The 22,229-nt window shown below is 35.1% G+C and overlaps 1 protein-coding gene across 2 annotated transcripts in view; it reads left to right on the top strand.

Annotated features, from left to right (window-relative positions):
- Positions 1-16,290: 16,290 nt before the first annotated feature.
- The window catches only part of SIPA1L2 (signal induced proliferation associated 1 like 2), an 85,744-nt gene continuing 79,805 nt past the window's right edge, over positions 16,291-22,229 (top strand). For both annotated transcript variants that reach the window (XM_075707419.1, XM_075707418.1), the window contains exon 1: positions 16,291-17,755. In XM_075707419.1, coding sequence (XP_075563534.1) covers positions 16,291-17,755 — 1,465 coding nt within the window. The remainder of the gene's footprint in view (positions 17,756-22,229) is intronic.

Genomic DNA, 22,229 nt, shown 5'->3' with positions numbered 1-22,229 from the left:
ATTATTAAAAGGTATTTTTGAAGCGTCTTAGCAAGAAAAAACTAATTTCAGTTAACACATTACTCCTTTTATGAAACGCAGGTTTCCAGGAAGATGTGGCAAAATAATACAGCATTCCATTTTCATCTTCAGGATGAGTTCTTGCATTCGTGAAGTATTTTGATCAAGAACAGTTATTTCAGTTATTTTCTTGATACAGGTGTTTTGTTTTGTTTTTTTTTTATACATGTTCCATTTGTTCAAATTATTTTGTGGCTTTGATATGCATCTTTGAGGTTTTTTACATAGTAATCTCAGTGTTTAAACTCAAAGATTAATTGAACACTTCCAAGTAGCTTTAATCAGTTTCTGAAGTATTTAATTTTTTTAAAAAGCAAAGGCTAAATATTTCTATTATATTTAATCTAAAAATAATAGCTGAAAAGTGAAACAGATTTAAAAGAAAAAATCTAGTTTAAAAAAATGTATGCTATAGTACCACAGGCTACTATACATTCTGTTTTCCATGTTAATGTCTCATTTTAGCTTATCTATACTAAAAATATTTAATTTGTGATCTTTAAGATCTTATTTGTGTTTACTCATTTTCTTGCTAGGCTTGTCAGTTTTTGTAATTGAAGGAGGGTTGCTGACTATTCTCTGAGGGGCTTTGTTTCTTAGAATTCTCTTTAGGCTATTGTTTGAAGTAGATAATTTGCTTTAAAGACACATTGAAGTACATATTTGTTTTTCCTTGGTGGTGAAAGGAGATGGATGGATGGATTAGCACCTAAACGTAATGCATGGTATTAACTGTTGAGCATAGGTACAGACCCTTTTTATTCAACGGAAAAGAAACAACATTTAAATAATCATACAGCATAGTGGACATTTTTAAAAGTCCCATAGCTTCCTTACTCTCCTGGAAAGAAGGATAAGGGAAAGTAAGGTAACTGACGCTAGTAATGTTGTACAGTGTCTCATCTGACTGTCTTGGATGCCACAAAGATGTATCTTGGTAGAATAGAAAGGACTGATGAATGATTCTTTAGGAAGATACTAATAAGAAGGAAAAAATTTTGAGTTAAAGGAAGGGTAGTAGACCTTGGAAAGGACAAGGAAAAGGATATTTATAAAAGAGAAAGACGTAGGCTTGGGGAAGACAATGATGTAGGATGTTTCTTTTGATTTCAAGATGTTATAGGAGGCTGAACTTGCCAGGACCAGGTAGATCATTTCTTGATAACAGATGATTTTGAACAAGGGGTCAGATTAATTCTGAGTTTTCCAGGATGGTTTTAGGCATCAGTGAGCAGAAACCAATTGATTTGGGTAGAAAACAGAAAGAAGATAGTGTGGATGTGTGGGAACTTTTGACTGGTGATTAGCAAAGCTGCTAGCTTTTGCCATCTGTGTAATTGCCTGCAAATTAAATAAATAGTTGATGACAACCGTTACCATCCTAACTTTGCCTGGCATCTTAATTTACCTTATTGGCCTGTTTACATTCTGAATAGGTACACCTGAATAACTGTTAATCTGTGAACACTTTCATTTCAGACCAAAGGGTGTCATGGTCCTAACACATTTAAACTATCTATCTGGCTTGTGCTCCTTGAAAAGAGGATGATATAAGTATGCTTTGAGAAGGAAAAATGTTGCATGAATTGGATAGGATTTGGTGAATACATGGTTCCTAGTATATGGAAATAGAGAAAAGAGGAAGTGAAGAAGCACACAGCATCCTCAGCATGTGAGATAAAAATGGGAGACTGAAAGACTCCTGCATTAGACGGAAAACACTGGAATAAATACGGATAGGAGCTACATCATGAGAGACAAAGAATTCCTGGTGTATGCAGCAAACACGGCATGCAGATGCACACCATCACTTTAACGGAAAGTTAGCCAGTCCTTAGAATGGAAGGAAAACTGTATATATGCTATTTGTTTTGTAAATACAAATTTGCATAATGAAGTCTTCCTGGTGAAACAAGGACAACCTAGTTAATGATGTGATGAAAGGCTGCTGTATGCTGAAACAGCAATTCATGAGATTCTGGCACTGGTTTTTTTTTTTCCCCTCAAGACTTGGCATTTTGGATAGAAAATATGGGTGGATTCCTGAATAAGAGTAATAACAAAAATAAGACCGAAACTGTGCAACCTGTTTTTCAGTGGAATGACATGGTTCCTTACAACATAGTTTTAGTGGGTGCCCCCCACACCCCCATTCTCAGAGCAGTCAGCTAAAATTTACTAATTTAAATTTGTGTCACTGCCCATGCAGGCCTCATGTAATCAAGCCTTCTGAAGTGCAAGTAACCTTTTAATTTTTCTAAATATGGCTTTAGATGATTACTTAGCAAGTTTGCACTCCTCTGTTTTGGCCGAGATTGCTGTCTAAGCTTTTTATTCTATTTTGTTTTGTTCTGTAGCAAAGGGGGGAAAAAAAATCTTGCTTCATATAAAACCAAAACTATTGACCAGAAATCTAGTCTGCATTTTCAGAAAGCTGTTTATCCTCTAGGAAGAAGAGGTGTTTTTCCTCCTAGATACCATAGCCTTAAAAATATTCTAGAGTCTATAAAATCTCTGCTTAGTTCAATTTAAGCCTATAAAACAGTGTTTAGAGTAGTTGAAGACGAGAGGGAATTTGTGTTTATATTTAACTTCAAAGATGGTACTAAAATTTACATATACTTTTTTTGAAAAATCATTGTTAACATGGACTTACAGACTAATGAGAGTATGGATGCATTTGTATGCGAAATATTTTGGCCTACTTTATGCACACACTGTAGCGTGAGTGTCCATATTGAGGAATGCAGCCTTGAACATGCACAAAAATTTGCTCCCATACAGTTTGGTTGGAAGAAATTCAAACAACTGAACTATACACTTGCATAGAAACGTAAGTATTTATTAAATTTCTGGATATCTTTGTGGGTTTTTTTTAAGTGAAAAATAATGTATCACAATTGATGGTTAGTAAGTCCCTGACTATTTTGATTTTGTTGCCTTCTGCATTACGAAAGACTACTGATCATACTTTATTCAAGCCAGTAGAAATTCACATTAACTTATTGTATGGATATGTGAGTGCATTTTTAATTGCCTTGATTGTTTGGGGTTTTTTTATTCTCATGTACATTTATTTGTTTAAAAATGCTGAAAAGCTAGCTGAGCAGTTTCTGTAGAAAATCCTTTAAAATCACTCACATTATGAATTGCCCTAGATAAGGATACTTTTTTTTAAAGGGTCATACATAATGTTGACATGAATAGCTGAGACCTTTTGTAAGCAATTTATAACTTGTTGACCAATATGCAGTCAGGGATTGGTTTAGGGGAAAACATTTCTCTGGGTTGTAAATAAAATAGGATTTATTTGATAATGTCCTGAATTTTGAGGAAAAATAGTCTGTGGATTTTACTGATAAAGTAGGTGAGTATGCATTAGGTTGTTTACATAGGTTATATGTCAAATGTGTAGTGTCTCTTATAATCTAATAATATAAGCTTTCTAAGAGTCAGAAATGTAGCAAATGTGATTGTTCCTTTCTAAATTGTAGTTTCTATAATGGAAATATGCTGCAAAAAGAGGGAGATATGCACTGACACAAGTAAAAACAAGGTTCCAGAAATGTGCAGTCTGTATGAATGATATACCATTTGTTGGCTGACCAGAAACTTTGCGCTAAATCAAGGCCAATAATGAAATTCAGAGACAGATTTTTTTTACAATGCCCACACCGCATAACTATGCCTGTGTGTGAACACTTTGGATCAGTTAATTATACCCTTCTATTTGAAAGGTTTCATTTACCTAAGCAGCAGAACTTGATAAATCAAATATAAAATTCAGTGTCTGAATTATTGGATGGGGTGTTATGTAATCAGAATTTTAAAAGCAAAAGTTAAAACAAAACTAGAATGTGAATTTGTAATTAACGCTCCCCATGCTTACCAACAGTGGGCTACAGTTATATTTTTCATACTTCCTAACAGTGTTATTTCTTATTAGTGTGTTCAGAGAGCTATTTAAAGGTAAACTACTGATTATTAAACTACTGAGTATTTCAGCAAGTCATCTTAAAGCAAGACTTCCTTTTCTAAAATTTTTGCCTTTTGTCCCTTTGTCATAAAGCAGTAAAGTTAGGAACATGATAGTACGCTTATGATAGCTTGTAGCTATCATCTCATGTATCACCCCATACAAGATCTCAGAATTCAAAGAAAGAGGTAAGAGATAATTCAGAGAAAGAGATAAGTAGTGGGGGGAGAAGTAAGATTCCTGAATTGTTAAAGAAGTAAAATTCCTGAATTATTATTTTAGGGTGGTAGCTTTTTAAAGGCTAGTTTACTCCATTGTTGTCATGCAAAGGACCAAGAAAGGCTTATAGACATTTTATTTAATGTCTAACAGGAAGGAATACAACATTGAATCCAGATTTGTCTGGAAAATGCGTATATATGATGAGAAGTTTTCTTTTGAATTTAGGAAAATGAACTCTTGCTGATCTGGCTCAGAATTTTTGAAAGATGTGTTTTCACACTATAATTTTGAAGACAGTTATTTTCTTCCTGTTTAAAATGAAAATACATAGCACATTTTTCTCAGCTGGACAATTCCAGAAAGTTGTCTGACATGTGCTTTAACTTAACAAACTAAAGGCAAAACTGTAGACCAATGATTAAGCTATCTTACTGGGGGTTTTTTGTTTTGTTTTTGGTTTTGGGGTTTTTTTGAGGGTGGAGCGGAAGGAAGTGTTCTATAAAGTTGACATAAACCTTTAACAAAATTATTTTGTTATGAGTCTCATTGATAAGAAGTTTTTTAGCTTGACAGCAATTTGAGTCTAGATAAGATATCAAATGATCACTGAACAGATGGCAATGTCTTTTTATTGCTATCAAGTTGTGCTGAATTTGAGTGGACTGCTGAAAAATGAAGAACAACATTCTGCTAGCAACTCTCTTACTCCAGCTACTGTTCTTCTGTTTATATCTAGAATTATGTGAAAAGGTTTTATTCATCGGAAAAGAACTGTGACTTTGCAAAGCTGTAGAACAACTGGCCTATAGGTTGGCTGTCTCAGAGAGATGCTTGTTTGCCCAGGCTGTATTGTTCAATGCCAGGTGGTCCAGGCTCAATTGCACATGCTTGGAAATGTCGTATGGACAAAAGTTAGCAAGTTATTTGGTAACACCCAAGATATATAATATATTTTGTTAATGTTATGAAATCTCCTTTCCAAATTTACATTGTAAAATTAAGAACAAAATTGTTTTTATGTGGTAAGTCTGTATGAATTAAGTGTATTATGGTCACCATAGATTTCAACATATTTTATTTCTATATGGAATTTCTGCTCTTTTGATTCAGAGAGAAATAAGAAAAAAGAACAGAAATACCTGTTCTCAAAAAATAACTTCTTTAAAGGATCTTGATGTGCAGTGACATGAAATAATACTTTAGAGCTCTGAAGTGATGCAAAAGTACATGAGAAGTTACTTGCTGATGTCTGAAACTGCAGAAGCCCAGTCAGTTTGAAAAATTCAGAAAGCTGGCCAGTAATATTATCAGTTTATGGTACCTCACAGTTTATACCAGTTAATAAAAAAACAAGGTCAAACTAAAACACTTTCCATAAAGAACAATGAAGATAAAGGCTAATGTTTTTCCTTTTTCTTTAAAACTTATTTATCAATTTAATCAATCACTTCATTATGTTTCTTTTTTTTAACTACTAAAAAAATTCAGAACTATGACATCAGAGCCATTCTACTGCCAAATGACATGGCATGAAACTTATTTTCTTGAAAACATGGGAAACAGAAGCAAAGCTAGTATTTCTATTTTTTCCATGAAATGTGCCTCTGTACTCTCTTCTTAGCAAATATTTTAGATCTCTTCCACACTGGGATGTTTTCAGTTTTTGAACACTCCATCTGTTGTCATAGGCAGTGTTCAAAGTTTCTTTATTAATTAATGGGAGAGCACGTTCTTTTAGGTTTTTTCATTGTTGTGGACTTTTATAATGGGTGAGATTATTCAAATTCTCCTTTGCTTTAACGGTGAAGTGGACTTAAGCTCTTTTTTCCCCCTAGAAATGAACTAACTTTAACTTCTAAAACTGCATTTTCCACTTTGTGTTTCCCTCTTTGCCCAGAGGTTGCAAAGTGTTAGAAAAAGTGATGTTAGCTGCAGCAGCTCAGTTCCTAAAGAGTGTGTAAGTGAATGTCCACAGTTGCGTTTAGTAATTACAGACTATTTTCATCCATCCTGGAGGAACGTGGCTGGTCAGGATGGCACAAAGACAGGACATTTAACAGGAGGCACAGTCTGAAAAATTTTGAGAAACCATGTGTTCATTATTGTAAATACTCACTTGATAAGAACTAGGTAATCGCAGTATGAAGCAGAACAACTGGCCTGTAGGCTGGCTATCTCAGAGGTGCTTGTTTGCCCAAGCTGTATTGTTGAGTGCCAGGCGGTCCAAGCTCACTTGCATGTGTTTGGAAATGTCAGGTGAATGCAATAGGTCTAGCAGAAGAAGGGAAGGGAATCAACACATTGCTTTTGTGCATTTCATTTGGAAAGTGTAGAATGTTTGAGGAATCACTGGATGATGTTGCATATATGCAGAGAGGCTGTATAGTGCATTTGCGATTTGCCTAGTCATGCGACAGTAGGAGCTGGAGGATGACCCTCTGCTGTCACAGGCCTACGGTTGTAAGGCCTGTCTATAGCACTTCTCTAGAGCATCACCAAAATAGTGTTTTTTCTGGAATAATATTTTTTTTTCAAAAGAAGCTGGAATAATTAACTTTCTAATAGATACATAAATTGCAGTCCTGTGGTAGACCAACTTGAGTATCATCAGGTAGCTTTATTACAGGAAAACTCACAAAGAACATGAACATGTCTTTGATATTTATTATATTGGGGCAAAATATGTGGACAAATCTAAACAAAATCTGTATTTAGCAAGGTTTTTCAAGTCTAATTTTAATCATTGCATACCTACATACAACAGGGAATGGGATAAAATAGCATGCATAATAAAATAGTATAACTTTATAGACACAGAACATTAATGTCATATGCAGATGTTCTGTGCTATGCAAAGTTTTATACAGTTGATGGACCTTTGAAAGGTTATCTGTAAAATATATTCTTGTATCTGTAAAATATATTCTTGTAAAATATATTCTTGTATATTCTTGCCTTAAATGCAAAAATCTGCTTATTTGAGCCAGCAAGGTCTGTTGCAAGTAAGTATATGGAGGCTTGCAGTATGCCATATCCATTTCTCATGAACGTAAGTAGAACAAGTGTTCAACCTTTTCTCAGTTATCACTTACAGTCCTTACTGTTTATGCCATTGAAGCCACTCTGGAATGTCACTTTCTTTCAGGCACTAACAGTCTTGTTGATGGTGATTTGTCAAAACAGAAGATTTTTGGAGTGGAACAGGGAATTTATTTCTCAGACTCAAGCTGTCATGTCCCCATGATTAAAGTCCATGCACCCTGTTTTGTTATGTCTTTCACCAATGGATGTACTGGGTGTGTCTTTTGGTTTAAGTATATCAAAAATAGGATGCCCTTAAAAGTTATATGCAGTATGTCTTGAGAGTATTTCTGGTGGAAGTAGCATTAATATTGTTCTAGTGATAAGTGTTTTTCTGTTTGGAGGAATTTGGTGATCTCTGGAGATGATGTCCAATGTATGGGTTTATGAGTTCATACTATGGAATCCAAATGCATCCTTAGGACAATGCAAATAGTGAATGTGGCAGGCTTAATATCTGCTCCTGCCTGGAGCAGCATTTTGCTATGAAACACAGTTATAATAGAAACATGCAAAAGAACTTTCTTGTTCTGGCTAAAAATGGCTTTGTATGTTTCAAAAGCTCTTTTGAGTCCTGTGTCAGAATCTGAAACCTGCTTTGTGGAATAGGCACCCTCAGCTGTTTAATAGATTTATTGTTTTATCTTTTTACTGAGTGGATGAAAAATCTTTATTTTGGGCCTTACTGAGGTAGACCTATAAAAAGTGGAATTACTTCTTATGAATTTTTGTGACATACTGACTGAAAAGTCAAAGCTTTCAGTCTTCTCTCCTTACTGAACAGTTTATCCTCTTCCATTACTTGACTTCTTATTCACCTTCAGTGCAGCCTCTGAACCTGCTACCAAATTTCTACCTGCAAATGTAAAATAACAGTCAAAATGTTAGCACATTTCTCCTTTCTTATCCAACCTTTCATTAAAAAACATTTCTTCAGATACCCCAGGAGGCTCAAACTCCAGTAGTCTTAGGTTTTTTTTCAGAACAGTCAAAAGCAATTGTATGCAGTATGTGAAAACAGCCTTACACACATATCCCAAAAAAGGTTTGAGATACTCTCTCCAGAAAACACAGTGCTAACACAGCCAGAAATTTATCTAAACATAATTTTCTGTTAGAAATCACCTTTTGTTCCTGAAGTTTTAAATTTCTGCAGATTGACTTGATATGTATAGATGATGATGTTAATTAACTACTTCTAATTTTTCTCTATCATCATTCCATCTGTAGCAATTTATTATATATTGTGAGGGCAAAAATTCTTATACTGTTACTTTTTTCTTCTATGAAACTGGGCAGGATATTTCTTAATATTATGTGGGGTTTGGGGTTTTTTTTCCGTGGTTTTCTCTATGCCTGCTCTGGGGCAGATTGCTTTTCTATTGGAATTTCAATAACCATTTTGTGCACTGAGCTAGAATTATAACAAAAAAGATAATTTCTGATGTGACTAATTCTGGGAGAAGGTAGAATATGTTCTTTTCATTGTTTTAAAATAATGGAATATACTTCGATTATTTCTTCTAAATTGCTGAGTTGCTCTTTGTTTCTGCCACTATTTTACAAGAACTGTATTAAAAACTTCTAGAATTCTTAGTATTTGTTAATGTGTTTTAACAACCTGAAGGTAAAAGGTTTTGAAATGAAAGGTGTAGTATGTTCCTTTGTCAATATATAATATGAATATTCTCCTTTGTGTATAATCTTCTGGTATTTGGTTTACAGATGCTGAATCTTTCTTTTGAGTGTTATCCCAATGCATACAATTGGCTGTCAAAAGCTCATTTTCATGCGACAGGTTATTCAGCAACTACCGACTTTCCTTTTGGATTATGCAAATGGTTGCTTAGTCAGTACACGGTAGTCCTTTTCCTTGTGTTAATGTGGTGCACAAGTCCTGTCTTTATCTTTCTAAGCTTTGCCTCTGAAAGTGACTTGGTACACTTGTTGTTTACCAACTGGATTATCATCGTATTTAACATCGTGTACAGTGGAGTCATCATATGAGGATCCTGTTGGGACAGGACAAAGAAATAGTCCCTGCCTTGGGGATTATAAAATTTAAATTAGAATACATGCATTCAAGCAGGAAGAGGCAATTCAAGAATCAGTCAATGTATGACAATTTCTGAGCCTGTAGACAGTACTGTTTTTACTGAGGATTCAGAGGTTGTCCAACTTGCTTGAGAAGACCACTGAAAATGACTTTGGTTTTGAGTGGAACTTCCTTCAATGCAATATTTCAATATTGTAACTGAAAGTTTTTCTGGAAGAGTAAAGATGATTCATTCATGCTCTGTCTAATCTGAACTCTCTTACTGAATAGGTTCTACTAGATGAGGAAACAACTTTTTACTCCCTACTTTGTAAGCTCTTGAACCACACTGAATATATAAAGTATTATACAAAATTTACTTGTGCTTATCTGCTGACTGATATTTCTTTATATGAATCTTGTTTGTGACATACCTATATCATTATGTGTTAAAGACTCTTCATTCTCAAAGATGAAACTGAAATGAAAATTCTGTATTATCAGTATTTTAAGGATAAATATATTTACAAGGAAATTGTAATTACTATGAAATATTGTAGGCACAGAGATAAATACATCTAAATACTTTAAGGTAGGGAAATGTCTTAGAGTCATTCAGTTGGCCATACTTCTTTCTGTCCTGAAGAGATAATATGCATGCATGTAAATTATGTTCTGGATGTCATTTCAGTCTCCCTGTACAAAACAGATTATTTGATGCTTAATAAGTAGGGTTCTTTTTTTGTTATCCTGCCCTAGATTCATGAATTGAAAGAATGAAAGGAAACAAAGACAGTTTGGATTCTATTTATTTAAATTTTTCACTGATACAAGAACTTGACTGACAGGTATATGGCTTCTATTCGCAATTACTAAAGAATCAGAATGCCAAAAAATGGTATTGGTTAACAATAATCTATGAGGAGTTTGGTGCTTTTTTTTTTTTTTTAAAATCCTCTCTCGTGGCATAATAAGTGGTCAGTGCTTGAAGATTTTTTTTTTCCCAACCCTTTCCTTGAAAAATTCCTTGATCTAAGATGTTAAGATCTTTCCTTTTTACTTTGTTAATTGCACTATGTTGTAAGCTTTAATGTATTTTGTTAGGTTCCAGAATTTCAGTTAAAAATAGCTGAACTGAATTGGAAGAGTGCAAATGAAAGATTCTGTGTGTGTGTCAGTGGTAGTTTTGCTATTGAGTTCAACATAATTGTGATTTCACTCTGCTACTTTACATGGTTCAACCTGAACAAGATATAACTTCAGTTCCAGTTTTGTAGTTAAACTCTGCATAGGCTGCATAATTGAACTGTTTATAATCCAGTTTGTTCTGGAAATTGAATTAGCTTTAATGCATCTCAGTGTCAGAACTTGTGCTAATAGAACAATAGAATATTGGTATTAATAGTCTAAGAAAATATGGTGCTAAAACAGTCACAAATTTATCTAAATATAGTTTTCAGTAAGAGAAGGTGATTTTTAACAGAAATTCTAAAATTGGTGTCAGTAATACTATAGTCAGTAATAGCTTTATATAAAACATTGATATTCACTGGGAGATAACCTAGGTTGCTTGATGAAAAACTTCAACAGTGGTTTTTAATGAAACAGCATGAATTGAGATACAATGTGTAAGCAAATATTCAGGGAAAGTAATAGAAGATATGCTAAAGAGAAGTTGCTGGAACTTTGTGGGTATAGTGACTTACACTGGAGAAAGCACATATTTTGAAACTGCTTTTTAAATTCTTTTTAATAAATGGCTGTAGTATATTTTAAAAAACCCAAACTAATAGTAGCGAGTTTAGTAGTTGGAAGGTGTGATTTACTAAATTACTTTCTCTGGAAAAGCCAGGATGACAGGTGGGGAATCTTGACCATAAGACAAACTCAAGTCTAACATTTTTGAGGGGTCTGTGTTTTACTGTTAAATCTTATACAGTTATTCCTGTAGATGACTATGAGGTTTTTCTCAACGCGTGACTGAAGCAGAGCAGTTATTATTGGAGGTCTCTCTTTCTTAAAAATAGAACACCTTTAATTGAACAGTCTCAAAGAGCTCTGGAATTCAAAGTTCTGTTCTAAAGATTCATTGCTCCAAAATCCATGTTGCATCTCTGTCTCGATGTTTATGTGCGTCTGCCATTTTCTTTGCTGGAGAAGGGAACTGTATTTAAAGAACAAACAGAGTATTACTTTAAATATATATATATATATTTTTTTTTAACCCCAAATCTTTGGGTAAAAAACTAGTCCCAAATTAGTGCAATTCCACTGTTTTGATAAGAAATGTGATGGTCTTACAGCAGCATTCAGAATCATGCAGGCTGTTGTCACTCTTAGTTATAGCTCCTTCTCCCCAACCCCCAAATCAGCTAAGCTGTGGTATGATCGTTGTGGATTATTCTGTAGATACATTTCTATAACTATGTCATTTCAACAAAGGCTTCTTTTCAGTTTCTACTCTTGCATTTCACTCGCAGGCAAAGACTATAAATGTGAAGAAATAAGCACAACTAAGGAAGCGTGCAACAAATATTCACTACACAGCAGCTCATATGTATTTCCATTAGTCAAATGAGGGGCTTCCCATCCTTCTTCTGCCTTTTGTCTATGTCTGCATATTAATCAAGTATCTGAAATATGCATATGAGAAGTAACCATTTATACTGTAGTAGTTATAGCTTTAATTGTAAATTTGATGTATACTAATTTGAACCATTTTTTTTCCATGAGCTGTGCTCATAATTTGTTCATTGTATTATTTCCAATCCATTTTCCACAGCTGCAATCTGAATAAGTGGCTCAATTATAGTTAGTGTTATCCTTTAATATTTGCTATGCCTCATGTAAAACTTTGAAAGAAGTGTTGTATTTAAAGACAATTATGCTTAAATATCGTGGTTTTCTAAAGACCTTTGCAGGAAAACAAATGCATGAAGAACTCATTTTCCTCTTCCATGCTCCTGTCTGCAGTAATAATTCTCCTGTATGACATCATAATCAAATGTCATATGATATGATATATCACAGTTCAGTGGGACCAGAATTTTCTGGCTTGGACACACAAATAAGTAGCATGGCTTGAAAGCCAGGCATAGCCATTATTTTGCTTCTGAAAATTGGATAGTTCTTATTTAGGAATCATTAAGAAATAAATGCTGTTAATAGATATGCTGAAAGTATGTAAATCTGAAAACATTTGTTATGTAGTGGTTTTTTTTAAAAATAAACAAACTGAAACAAGTTTGAACTTGCATTAAAAACCTTTTTTGTATGATTTTCTTCTTTTTAAAAAATTACTTACTTTTTTCTAGTGGCAACCTTAGTTTTAGGAAATGATACCTTGTGACAGATTTGTTCAGTGGGTTATTTGGTCCAGAACTTGTGAAAATACAGGCAGCTTACAAACCATGTTCATTTCTCCTTTGCACTGTTCTTTTTCATTGCACTTAAAAGTATGCGCCTGAAGGCAGAATTTTCTTGCAGGCTTCGGATTCCCATACAGTAGCCATTGTGTTACTGCTACTCTACTATACTGGCAAAATATATAACGCTTCTTTCTACCCTACTATGTGTTTCTTTGAAGAGTGGAAACTATCCAGACTCTGAGCACACAGAAAATGCCGTGTAGAATCAATTGAATGCAAATTAAATGTCTGAACTTCAGCTTTTGGCATATGATTCCTGCCTATACTCCTATTTTATCAAATGGCACTTCCTATTTTTTAAGATTAGTAGAGCTTGAGAGTCATGGTTTATAGAAATGTCATCTTGATAAATGGTAGAGAATTAATGCTTTCATCCAAATTATGCATTCTTTTTAGGATGATAACATTACATAATAATAGGGGCAGATTTCCAAAGTCTTGATCAACAAAATGATCACAGAAAGACTTCTTAAATAATTCATTTCCATCTATCACGGCTGACATGAGGCAGCATTACCAAACAGCCTCCTTTTGACAGGATAGTCCAATAGTACAGTTCTTATTCATTGCTCTGCTACTGGCACAGGAACATTTGTGGGCATGTATCCAGGTCCCCAGGAAACTTGGAATCATTCCATGTTAAAGAACTGTAACTGTGGCTAACAAACCAGCTGCTGTATTGAGCTCAGAAGGAAGTCTTTGTAGCTGTGTGGAAGGAACTTAAAGTTATTTGCATAACATCCAGCAGCCTTAGTAGGAAGGGTTGGCTCCAGCTTTTCTGACCATATCTGTCAGTGATTCCATTCTCAATTGCTAGGGTGAGATGAAAAGAGAGAGGAGTGAAGAACTTGACCAAAAGGACTGTACAGGTCTGAAGAGAAGGGTACTTATGATGATATTGACAGCATTCTTTGTGGAAGTAATAGTTTATTAAATTCAGCAAATAAAATTGGTTTATAATAAATAGTATCAACGTCTATAGGGGAATGTTTGAGAGTTGCTAAATTCTTCCTGTGGAGAGAGAGAAAAACCTTAAAGAACAACAAGTACAGGAGAATATAGTGCTATCCAGCATAGGTCAGCTGTCAACCAAAACATGCTGTTGTACTGAGTTACAGGAATTTACAGGAATGGTCAGTACCAAAACACACACATTTATATTAAAAACAGGCAGATTTTGTCAATTAGGCCACCTTCAGATTTAAAAAAAAAAAAAAAAAAAAGCTAGTATACCTTAAATATACTGCATCACATCTTCAAATATTAGTATTTCCAATAAAATGTCAATCTACAGTTCCAAAACAGGCCTTTCTTTGGTCTTCTGTCACACCAGCTTTACACTGTAAAGAAGAATAATTCTCTCTTTAAATACTACCTTTTGCAGTGTGCCTTTGTTTTAAAATAGAGGCCATACTTGTGTGTAGGTATCAAGTATTTAGGCTAACACCACCAAAAAAAAAAAAAAAAAAAAAAAAGTCTTGCTTTCCTGTGGCCTTCAGGCGTGCTCCTGCCTTCCACAAACACAGCTGTTTGTGAGGCCGAATGGTAAATCACATTGTGGATTTGGATTGAAAATAAATGGGGTGGTAGTGTGCATTTGTTTGTTTAAAAAACCTACAGGCCACTCTTGAAATACTGTTTCTCTGAACATGTCGGTTGTTTAAACAATCTTTTGGACTCCTGTAAGGAGCCAAAAACTTTGTTTTAATTGACATCATTGGCCATCAAACAGGAGTTCTGAGAAATTTGTATGTAGTGAAAGTAAGCTGCAATGTTACATTGTTATTGTTACCTGTTGCTAGTAACAGTCACATAGAAACAATGTCAATCATGATGCTATGTGAGTCTAACTTGTGTTTTTTAACCCATTCCAGTAGAAGAGTCCTGAGGTTTGCTGTATCAAACACAACTTTGTGTTGATTTCTAACAAGCAGTAAAAATAATGTCAAGCTTTAATATATATTATTCCTTTGCCCTGCTGCCTCATGCTCTTTTTTTCCTCCCCTTTGCCCCTGCTTTGCTCCCCCTTTCCCCCCTTTTCTTTTTTTCCTTTTTTTTCCTTTTTGAGAATTTTTACGGTATTAAATGTAGGGGAAAAAGCCACTTATGTTCTGAGCTCCTCTTATCACCTAATATCTTCACTGAAATAAGGGGAGAATTCATATTCCAGGCTAATTTGACCTGACCTTTTTTTTTAAACTCTGGTAAATGCATATTATGCTTATTTGCAGCATCTTAAAACATCATTATGTTGGCATTTTTGTTCAAGGAACAAAAGCTGAAAAGGAGGTACATAACATGTTGTTGTGTCTCTTATTTTAGTCTAGTTTTATCCAGTGGGTTAAAGAATGGGCTCTGCCTGCAAATGAATCTTCACAGCATGAGTCATGGTCATTCTTAAGACCATTAAAGCCACTGAAGAACATTTTTATATCCTAACAATTCCAATTTTGTAAGCAAATTAACACTTATCAATAAGGCTACTACTTTTCCTTATTTGTGGAAGGCAGTAGATGTGTTCTTTAGCACAGTAACTGAGTTAACAGTCTAGGTTTCCAAACAGAGGAATATAATGTAACAGAAACAACTATAACTGTTTTACACTCCAAATAAAGGAATATAAGTAAATCTCCCTTTGGGGAGAGAAAGGGGGGGAAAAGGTGAAATACATTTATTCAATGAATTAATCATAGTGGAGAGATTACTTACCTTTAAAATGTTCTTTTAAATGGGACAAAACACTTTTCTTTGTCTGAGGTCCTAGCTGTTTCACATATTTTACTTACATTTTCTACCAGTCTTGCCCCAGTAACTCCAGTATTAGCCAGCTTCAAGCAAACTTGAACAAGGTATCTTGGAGATGGCTCTGTTCTTTCATGTTATGTAAAAAAACCTAGTGATTAGACAGAGAACAGGCATCTAAGTTGCTGTCAGCATTGAAGGAAATGCAGAGAATTGTATGTGGCTCTTCTGCTTGACGGGACCTGGTCTGCTATTCAGTGTGTGTGTACTGGTTAGCCCGTGAGAGATATGCAGGTTCAAACTGCTCATGTCCTATGGGCATCATATGGGAAACTGGGATTATTGCATTTGTGGGTTTTAAGGAGGTAGAGGATAGAAAACCATACAAAGCTAGTCTCATTAGGTCCAGTTTCATAGGGTGTTGCGTATATACAAGCAACGTTGGAAACTTACCGTTATTGACTATAAATATTTTAATACACTTTTCTTTTTTTTTATGAACAGATAAAAGAAATTTATCTGGATTAATACTGAACTGAATGCATCTGAACTGAAGGAATTGTTTTAAGATTGCTCTCCTGACAGAAGCTGTACAAAAATGGTACACTGAGGTTTCTGCTTGCAATTCTGGGAAGACTGTATCTGTATTTTTATATTGCAGTTTACTGGCCTGTAAAAGACAATGTAATAGCAAAAGTAACATTAAATTTATGCAATAGCAGCGGTTCCCCTCCCACTGACTGGACATGAGTGATCAAAGGTCTTTGCAAGAAGATAAGCACAAAGTGAGCAGAACTTCCTCAAAGTTCAGGGAGTCTTCAAGAAGCATGCAATCTGATGATTATTTTGCTAGGAAACTTAAGGCTTTGAATGGTAGCATGGGTCCTCCTGTTTCTTCAAGCGCATCTAGCAAAACTGAAAATAATCAAACAAATGGTACACCAGCTGTGCCTAAAATGGGTGTTCGAGCAAGGGTATCTGAATGGCCTCCTAAAAAGGATTGCTCTAAAGAGCTGAGTAAAGCTGCTTGGGAAAACAGACCTCCAACCAGTTATGAAAGTGTTGGCTCAGTACTTGCAAATGGACAAAATGACCAAAGTGATGGGCAGCAAGAAGAGCTAGAATTGGAATTTACAGAGGGAAAATATTCGATTGGAGATCTTTTTGTTCATTCCCCTCAAAGGGGACTTCATCCCATAAGGCAAAGAAGCAACAGTGATGTGACAATAAGTGATATTGATGCTGAAGATGTGTTAGACCAGAATGCTGTTAACCCAAATACTGGAGCAGCTCTTCATAGAGAATATGGCAGCACCTCTTCAATTGACAGACAAGGCTTGTCTGGAGAAAATTTTTTTGCAATGCTGAGAGGATATCGAGTGGAAAATTTTGAACATAAAACCCTTGCTCCATTTGGATTTTCCGAGTTTTTCCACTGTGATCCTACAGTTTCTCCAAGTCTACATGCTGCTGCACAGATTTCCAGGGGAGAATTTGTCAGGATTTCTGGCTTGGATTATATGGATAGTGCCCTACTTATTGGTCGAGACAGGGAGAAATCTTTCAAGAGGAGACTAAAATCAGAAGCAGTAGAAACATCTCTATTTAGAAAGTTGCGAACAGTAAAAAGTGAGCATGAAACTTTTAAGTTTTCATCTGATCTGGATGATAGACTTGACAGAAATGTTCGTTCTTGGAACTGTCAGAAATGTTTTGCACATTATGATGTTCAGAGCGTTTTGTTTAACATAAATGAAGCAATGGCTACCAGAGTAAATGTAGGAAAAAGAAAAAATATAACCACTGGGGCTTCAGCTGCATCACAAACTCAGATGCCAGCAGGCCAAACGGGAAACTGTGAATCTCCTTTGGGAAGCAAAGAGGATCTCAATTCAAAAGAGAATTTAGATGCTGATGAGGGTGATGGGAAAAGCAATGATTTAGTTTTGAGTTGCCCTTACTTCAGGAATGAAACTGGTGGGGAAGGAGATAGACGGATTGCACTTTCTAGGGCAAATTCAGCATCGTTTTCTTCAGGTGAAAGTTGTTCTTTTGAGTCCTCTCTCAGTTCCCATTGTACAAATGCTGGTGTTTCAGTACTGGAAGTACCAAGAGAAAACCAGTCCATTCACAGAGAGAAAGTGAAGCGTTACATCATAGAACACATTGATCTTGGAGCGTATTATTACCGCAAGTTCTTCTATGGAAAAGGTAAATTTTTCTAATGCAACTGTTCTGAGTTACTCATGCATTAGATTTAAGTTGCTTAGTAAAAATTATTTTTTTTCCTCCTCCTTCTCTATAGAGAGACTGAAGTATTGCAGGGGATCCTGAAACTCTTTACTAAAATTAAGCCTGTTATTCTTGCTCTGCCAGAGGGATATTCAACAACCAGTGGGTTATGTATAAAGTTATGCAATACTTGTGTAAGTTCACTGAGTGTGGGGTGATTTAAATTAGTATGTAAACTAACTTCTCTGAACCAAACTTTCTCGGTGGGCAGGAGGAAGAGAAGACATTTATATCCAGTAAATGCACTGGAAATACTGATACCCAGAGTGGAAATCGTTATTTCCTAAAAGTTGCCTCCAAAAGAGAAGGTTTTATTATTGAGGTGTCTGACTCCATTCTTCTAGATTCTGATGTCTTCTAGTGTCTCTTGGGGCCTTTCATACTGTATGCACATATGCATACTCCTTAAACCGAGAGCTTCTGATGATATTTAGGTTTTCAGGTTAAAGGAGGTTGTTTTATGCCTTTCTCCTAGCCTTTTACCCTATTCTTTTAGGATATGTTCACACTGCAAAGTTTCAGGGTACTCTTCTCAGCAGAGTAATTATCTTGGCTTGAATCATTATTTAAATAAACTGTTTCCGCCTTGTGATCTGCATTAGCTGTCTGTATTCAGTACTGCATTGTGCAATGTGTGTGAAATCTCTGGTTTTGTGGGGAGAACCCCAAAACACCTGCCTCTGTCCTTTCTGTATTATGAATTACAGCTCAGTCTTTTTGCTGTTATTAAAAGAAAAGAAAAAAAGAAATTCTGCTTCTGTCCTTAAAAGACTGTTTGTTACTTCTTGGAAATCATATTTCTTCTGCCTTCTAACTATGTTTGAACAGCAGGAAATAAGTACTGTACTGTACTCCTTTCTCCTGTGACCCTTTAGAAGGGACTCAAAAGAGGATCCAGTACAGTGCTTGTTTTCACAATACAGTAGACACCTAGAACATGTTGGCTGTAAAAACACTGTATTTAAAAGGCAAGGAAGAAAAGAATCTGGATCTGTCATGGAAGAGAAAGAAAAAGACCCAGAGCTAAGCAAGGAATGGGCAGTAAATTCAGAGGTTCAAAATGGCTTTCAAACTAGGCAGGTTGTAAAGGATCAAAAAGTGTTGAGGGAGTCAGAGTGGAAGAGAATGAAGGCAAACTTGTAACAAAAGGGTGGCATATTTTTTGAGGGACAGAGACAAGAAAGGATTGGCATAGATGGAAATGAAAGGAAGATTGTCAATGGACAAAGGTGGTGGCAGGACAGGAAAAAAAAAGACAAGGATTAAGCCAAATGAAAGAGGACTTGTTTGTGAAATGCTTTTATCATGGATGAGTTATAGGTTCTGAAGGGCTGAACATTTTTTGTGAAGAAAAATCCTGTCAGATTAAAAAAAAAAATACAAAGAGTACTCAAAACCACTTTAAATAATAGACTATAAACAAACCTAATGACCTTCCTGGAAAGTTGATGTGAATGTGATTAGTTTTAATTAACTTCTCTTCTGGTATTATGTAGATATGATCTCTTGACTAAAAGTGAAGTATGTTTATATTAATATAGTATTAAAAAGTTAATAAATAGTATCTGAGAGTTTTATCCCACATAGTATAATACTAGGAAACTTGAATTGTTATTGTCCTTGTTAGTAATTGTTCTGTAGGTAGAGTTCTTCAGAGGTAAATAAGCTGTGATGCACTTAATATCCAGTAATAAATTGTTACCCTCTCACCTTTACAATAAGTCATGCCCTGTTCCACACTATCTTTCTATAGAGCTACATGAGAGAAATCTGTATTGGATGACTCTTATGAGACAGATAGCAAGTCAGGGTAAACATGTTGATCGAACTAAAAACTTAATTTTCAATACCTATTATCTCAAGGGGTCAAGAATGTAAGGAAACTCCAGATTACTTCCAGCTGAACACAGTTCTCACCTAAGCAAAGTTTACTGTGGATAGAGGAAATAAAACAGGCATTTTGCCTTGGGCACCAAATTGTCTTGCTGCTGTGCTGATCTCCCATATAAGAAAAAGTGACATTTATATGCATACTGAGTCTTACTTGATGCTCTTCCATGACAGTGACCTCTCCTAGATGATTGTTCATTGAATTGTAGATTTAATAGCGGAGTTGAATTTAGCAAAATAATTGTGGAACGATGAAATAAAATTTAGCAAACAATAGTCACTTGTATAGAGACATATGTAATGCCACCGATTTTCTTTGCCTTTAACGAGATATCTATGAAAAAGAAATAACTTTCTGAATATTTGATTTAGTTCACAGCTTTATAATTGGCACTTGTCAGCGTACAAGTTCTATTTCTGTTTTAAGATGCATGGAAGAAACACCCTGGCATGTGTAGCACTAATTATTCCATTCCCTTTCAAGAAATGAGGGATTTGGAATTCAGTGTCTTCTGAAATGAGCTGTAGTTTTATACTGCATATTTATAAGCTTTGTAACTATTGTTAAAATCAAATCCAACACAACTGATGTAAAATGTTAATGTTTATGGAAAATATCTTCTCAGTTTTCAGTTAAGGTTTGTAAAAGCTAGAATGTTTTATTTTATCTCATGGTTTTGATTTATTAATGGTGTCCTTTAATGAACTATATTTTTGTGGGATAAAAGGGGATGAGAAGGGAAAAAAGCTATGTTGATTTTTAAAAAGGATAATTAAAATATGTTTTTATTATCATTGATTTGTCCTTTTTACCTTGTGCAGTTATCCTCATAATACCTTGAGACTTGACTATTACTACCATGCTTTTTATTTGAGGGATGCTTACAACCATTTCTTAATATGTTATTGTATTTATCTGCTGATATGAAACTGAAAAAATGTCCTAGAAGAACTATACAGGCTTAGCAAGCTTTTGGTATTAACTCAGTTTTGTGTAAGTAAGACTTCTGTATTAGAAGAAAAGTAGACAATTATTCCTCAAAATGAAAAAGTAAAAAATGGGTATTTTACCATCTCTCTTTAAACAGCTAGAAAATAGCACTTATTTTCTTCTCTTCTCTCCAGTTGATACTTTTAAGTCAACATAAATACATTTAGATGAGCTTAATGAGTTTGTACTTTGAGATTTAAAAAAGCGCCTTGAATTAAAAATGTTTTCCCCAAATACCAGAATATCAGTAGCCATGCTATTCATTAATTTACTTCAGCTACTTTAATTCTCATTCTTGAAACTGTTTTATCTATTTAATTTTTAATGTACGTAAATAATGTCTTTGGTTTTGTGTCTTTTGTATTGTACCAGAAATAAGCAGATATCCGCCAAAACCATTCTTCTGATCAGTAGTACTGCAGCCAAGAAATCTAGTAACTGTGTGATACCCTTTTCTAGATTTACATCAAAATGGAAGGCTCTAGAAACCCTGAGAAGTTTATCTTTTCTCAAAGCCTGAATATGCAGCTGTGGGGAGTTTTTACATTGTTGAAAGTGCTTGGCCTCTGAATCTCTGTATCTTCCTCCCCACCCCTCCCCCGCCCAATCCTGTTCCATTTGATAAATTTGCCCGTTAAGGCTTGAAGGTTTAATTTAATACTGGGAAATCCATGAGGTATAATTTATCCATGCAGGTAGAATGCTCAGGCTGGGGAAGGAATGTAGTTGGTGAGTATGAGCGAGTAATTTAATGTCAGTGCCCCTTTGATCCCAGGTGTTCCTTCCAAAAAAAGGATGTTAGTTGTAATGTGCTGCTACTCATTTTCTCTCCACTGGGAGATGGACTGTAACCACCAACATACTTTATAAACAGATTTTTGAAAGGCTACTGGAAATTTAATTTAAACTTGATTTGACAAATAACTGTCATTTATGTAGAGGTAACTTTATCTTTTTGTATCCATTCTGAGAGTATGGATGACTTCTCAGTGAAAGACATTTTGCAAAAACTTCCTTATGCATTTCTATAAATATGTTGTAAAAAAAAAAAAAGTATCAAACTAGCTCAAAAATGCTAGCAAAGTGTTTTTTAATCCAGACAATCTTAAAAGGAGAGATTAGTCTATTACTTCATTGCTATTTAAAATATAGAATTATAGCATAAATTGGATTGGAAGACGTTTCTGGAGGTCATCCAGTCTAATTCCCTGTTTAAAGCTGCCTTTAAAGGTAGGTTCTGAATAGGTTCTCAAGAACCTGTTCCCCTTCAGCTGTCCCTTTAGTTTTTGACTCTCTAAGGATGGAGATTTCAGAAACTCTCCTGGCAACCTGTTCCTGTGTTTGATTCCCCCTCAATGAGGGGTTGCATCTTGAGACAGTTTCATCTTCTTTCTCTCTGTACACTGGAGAAGAGTCTAGCTTTCCCTTCTCTACAACCCCCCATCAGCTAGTGGGATCCTGCAGTTATTTCCTCCCCTTAACCTGCTCTTCTCCAGGCTGCACAAGCCCACC

This window comes from Pelecanus crispus, chromosome 3, assembly GCF_030463565.1.
Source record: "Pelecanus crispus isolate bPelCri1 chromosome 3, bPelCri1.pri, whole genome shotgun sequence".
In the NCBI taxonomy this organism is placed as follows: Eukaryota; Metazoa; Chordata; class Aves; order Pelecaniformes; family Pelecanidae; genus Pelecanus; species Pelecanus crispus.
The sequence above is the reverse complement of the archived record's forward strand: the minus strand, read 5'-3'. Positions and strand labels throughout refer to the sequence as shown.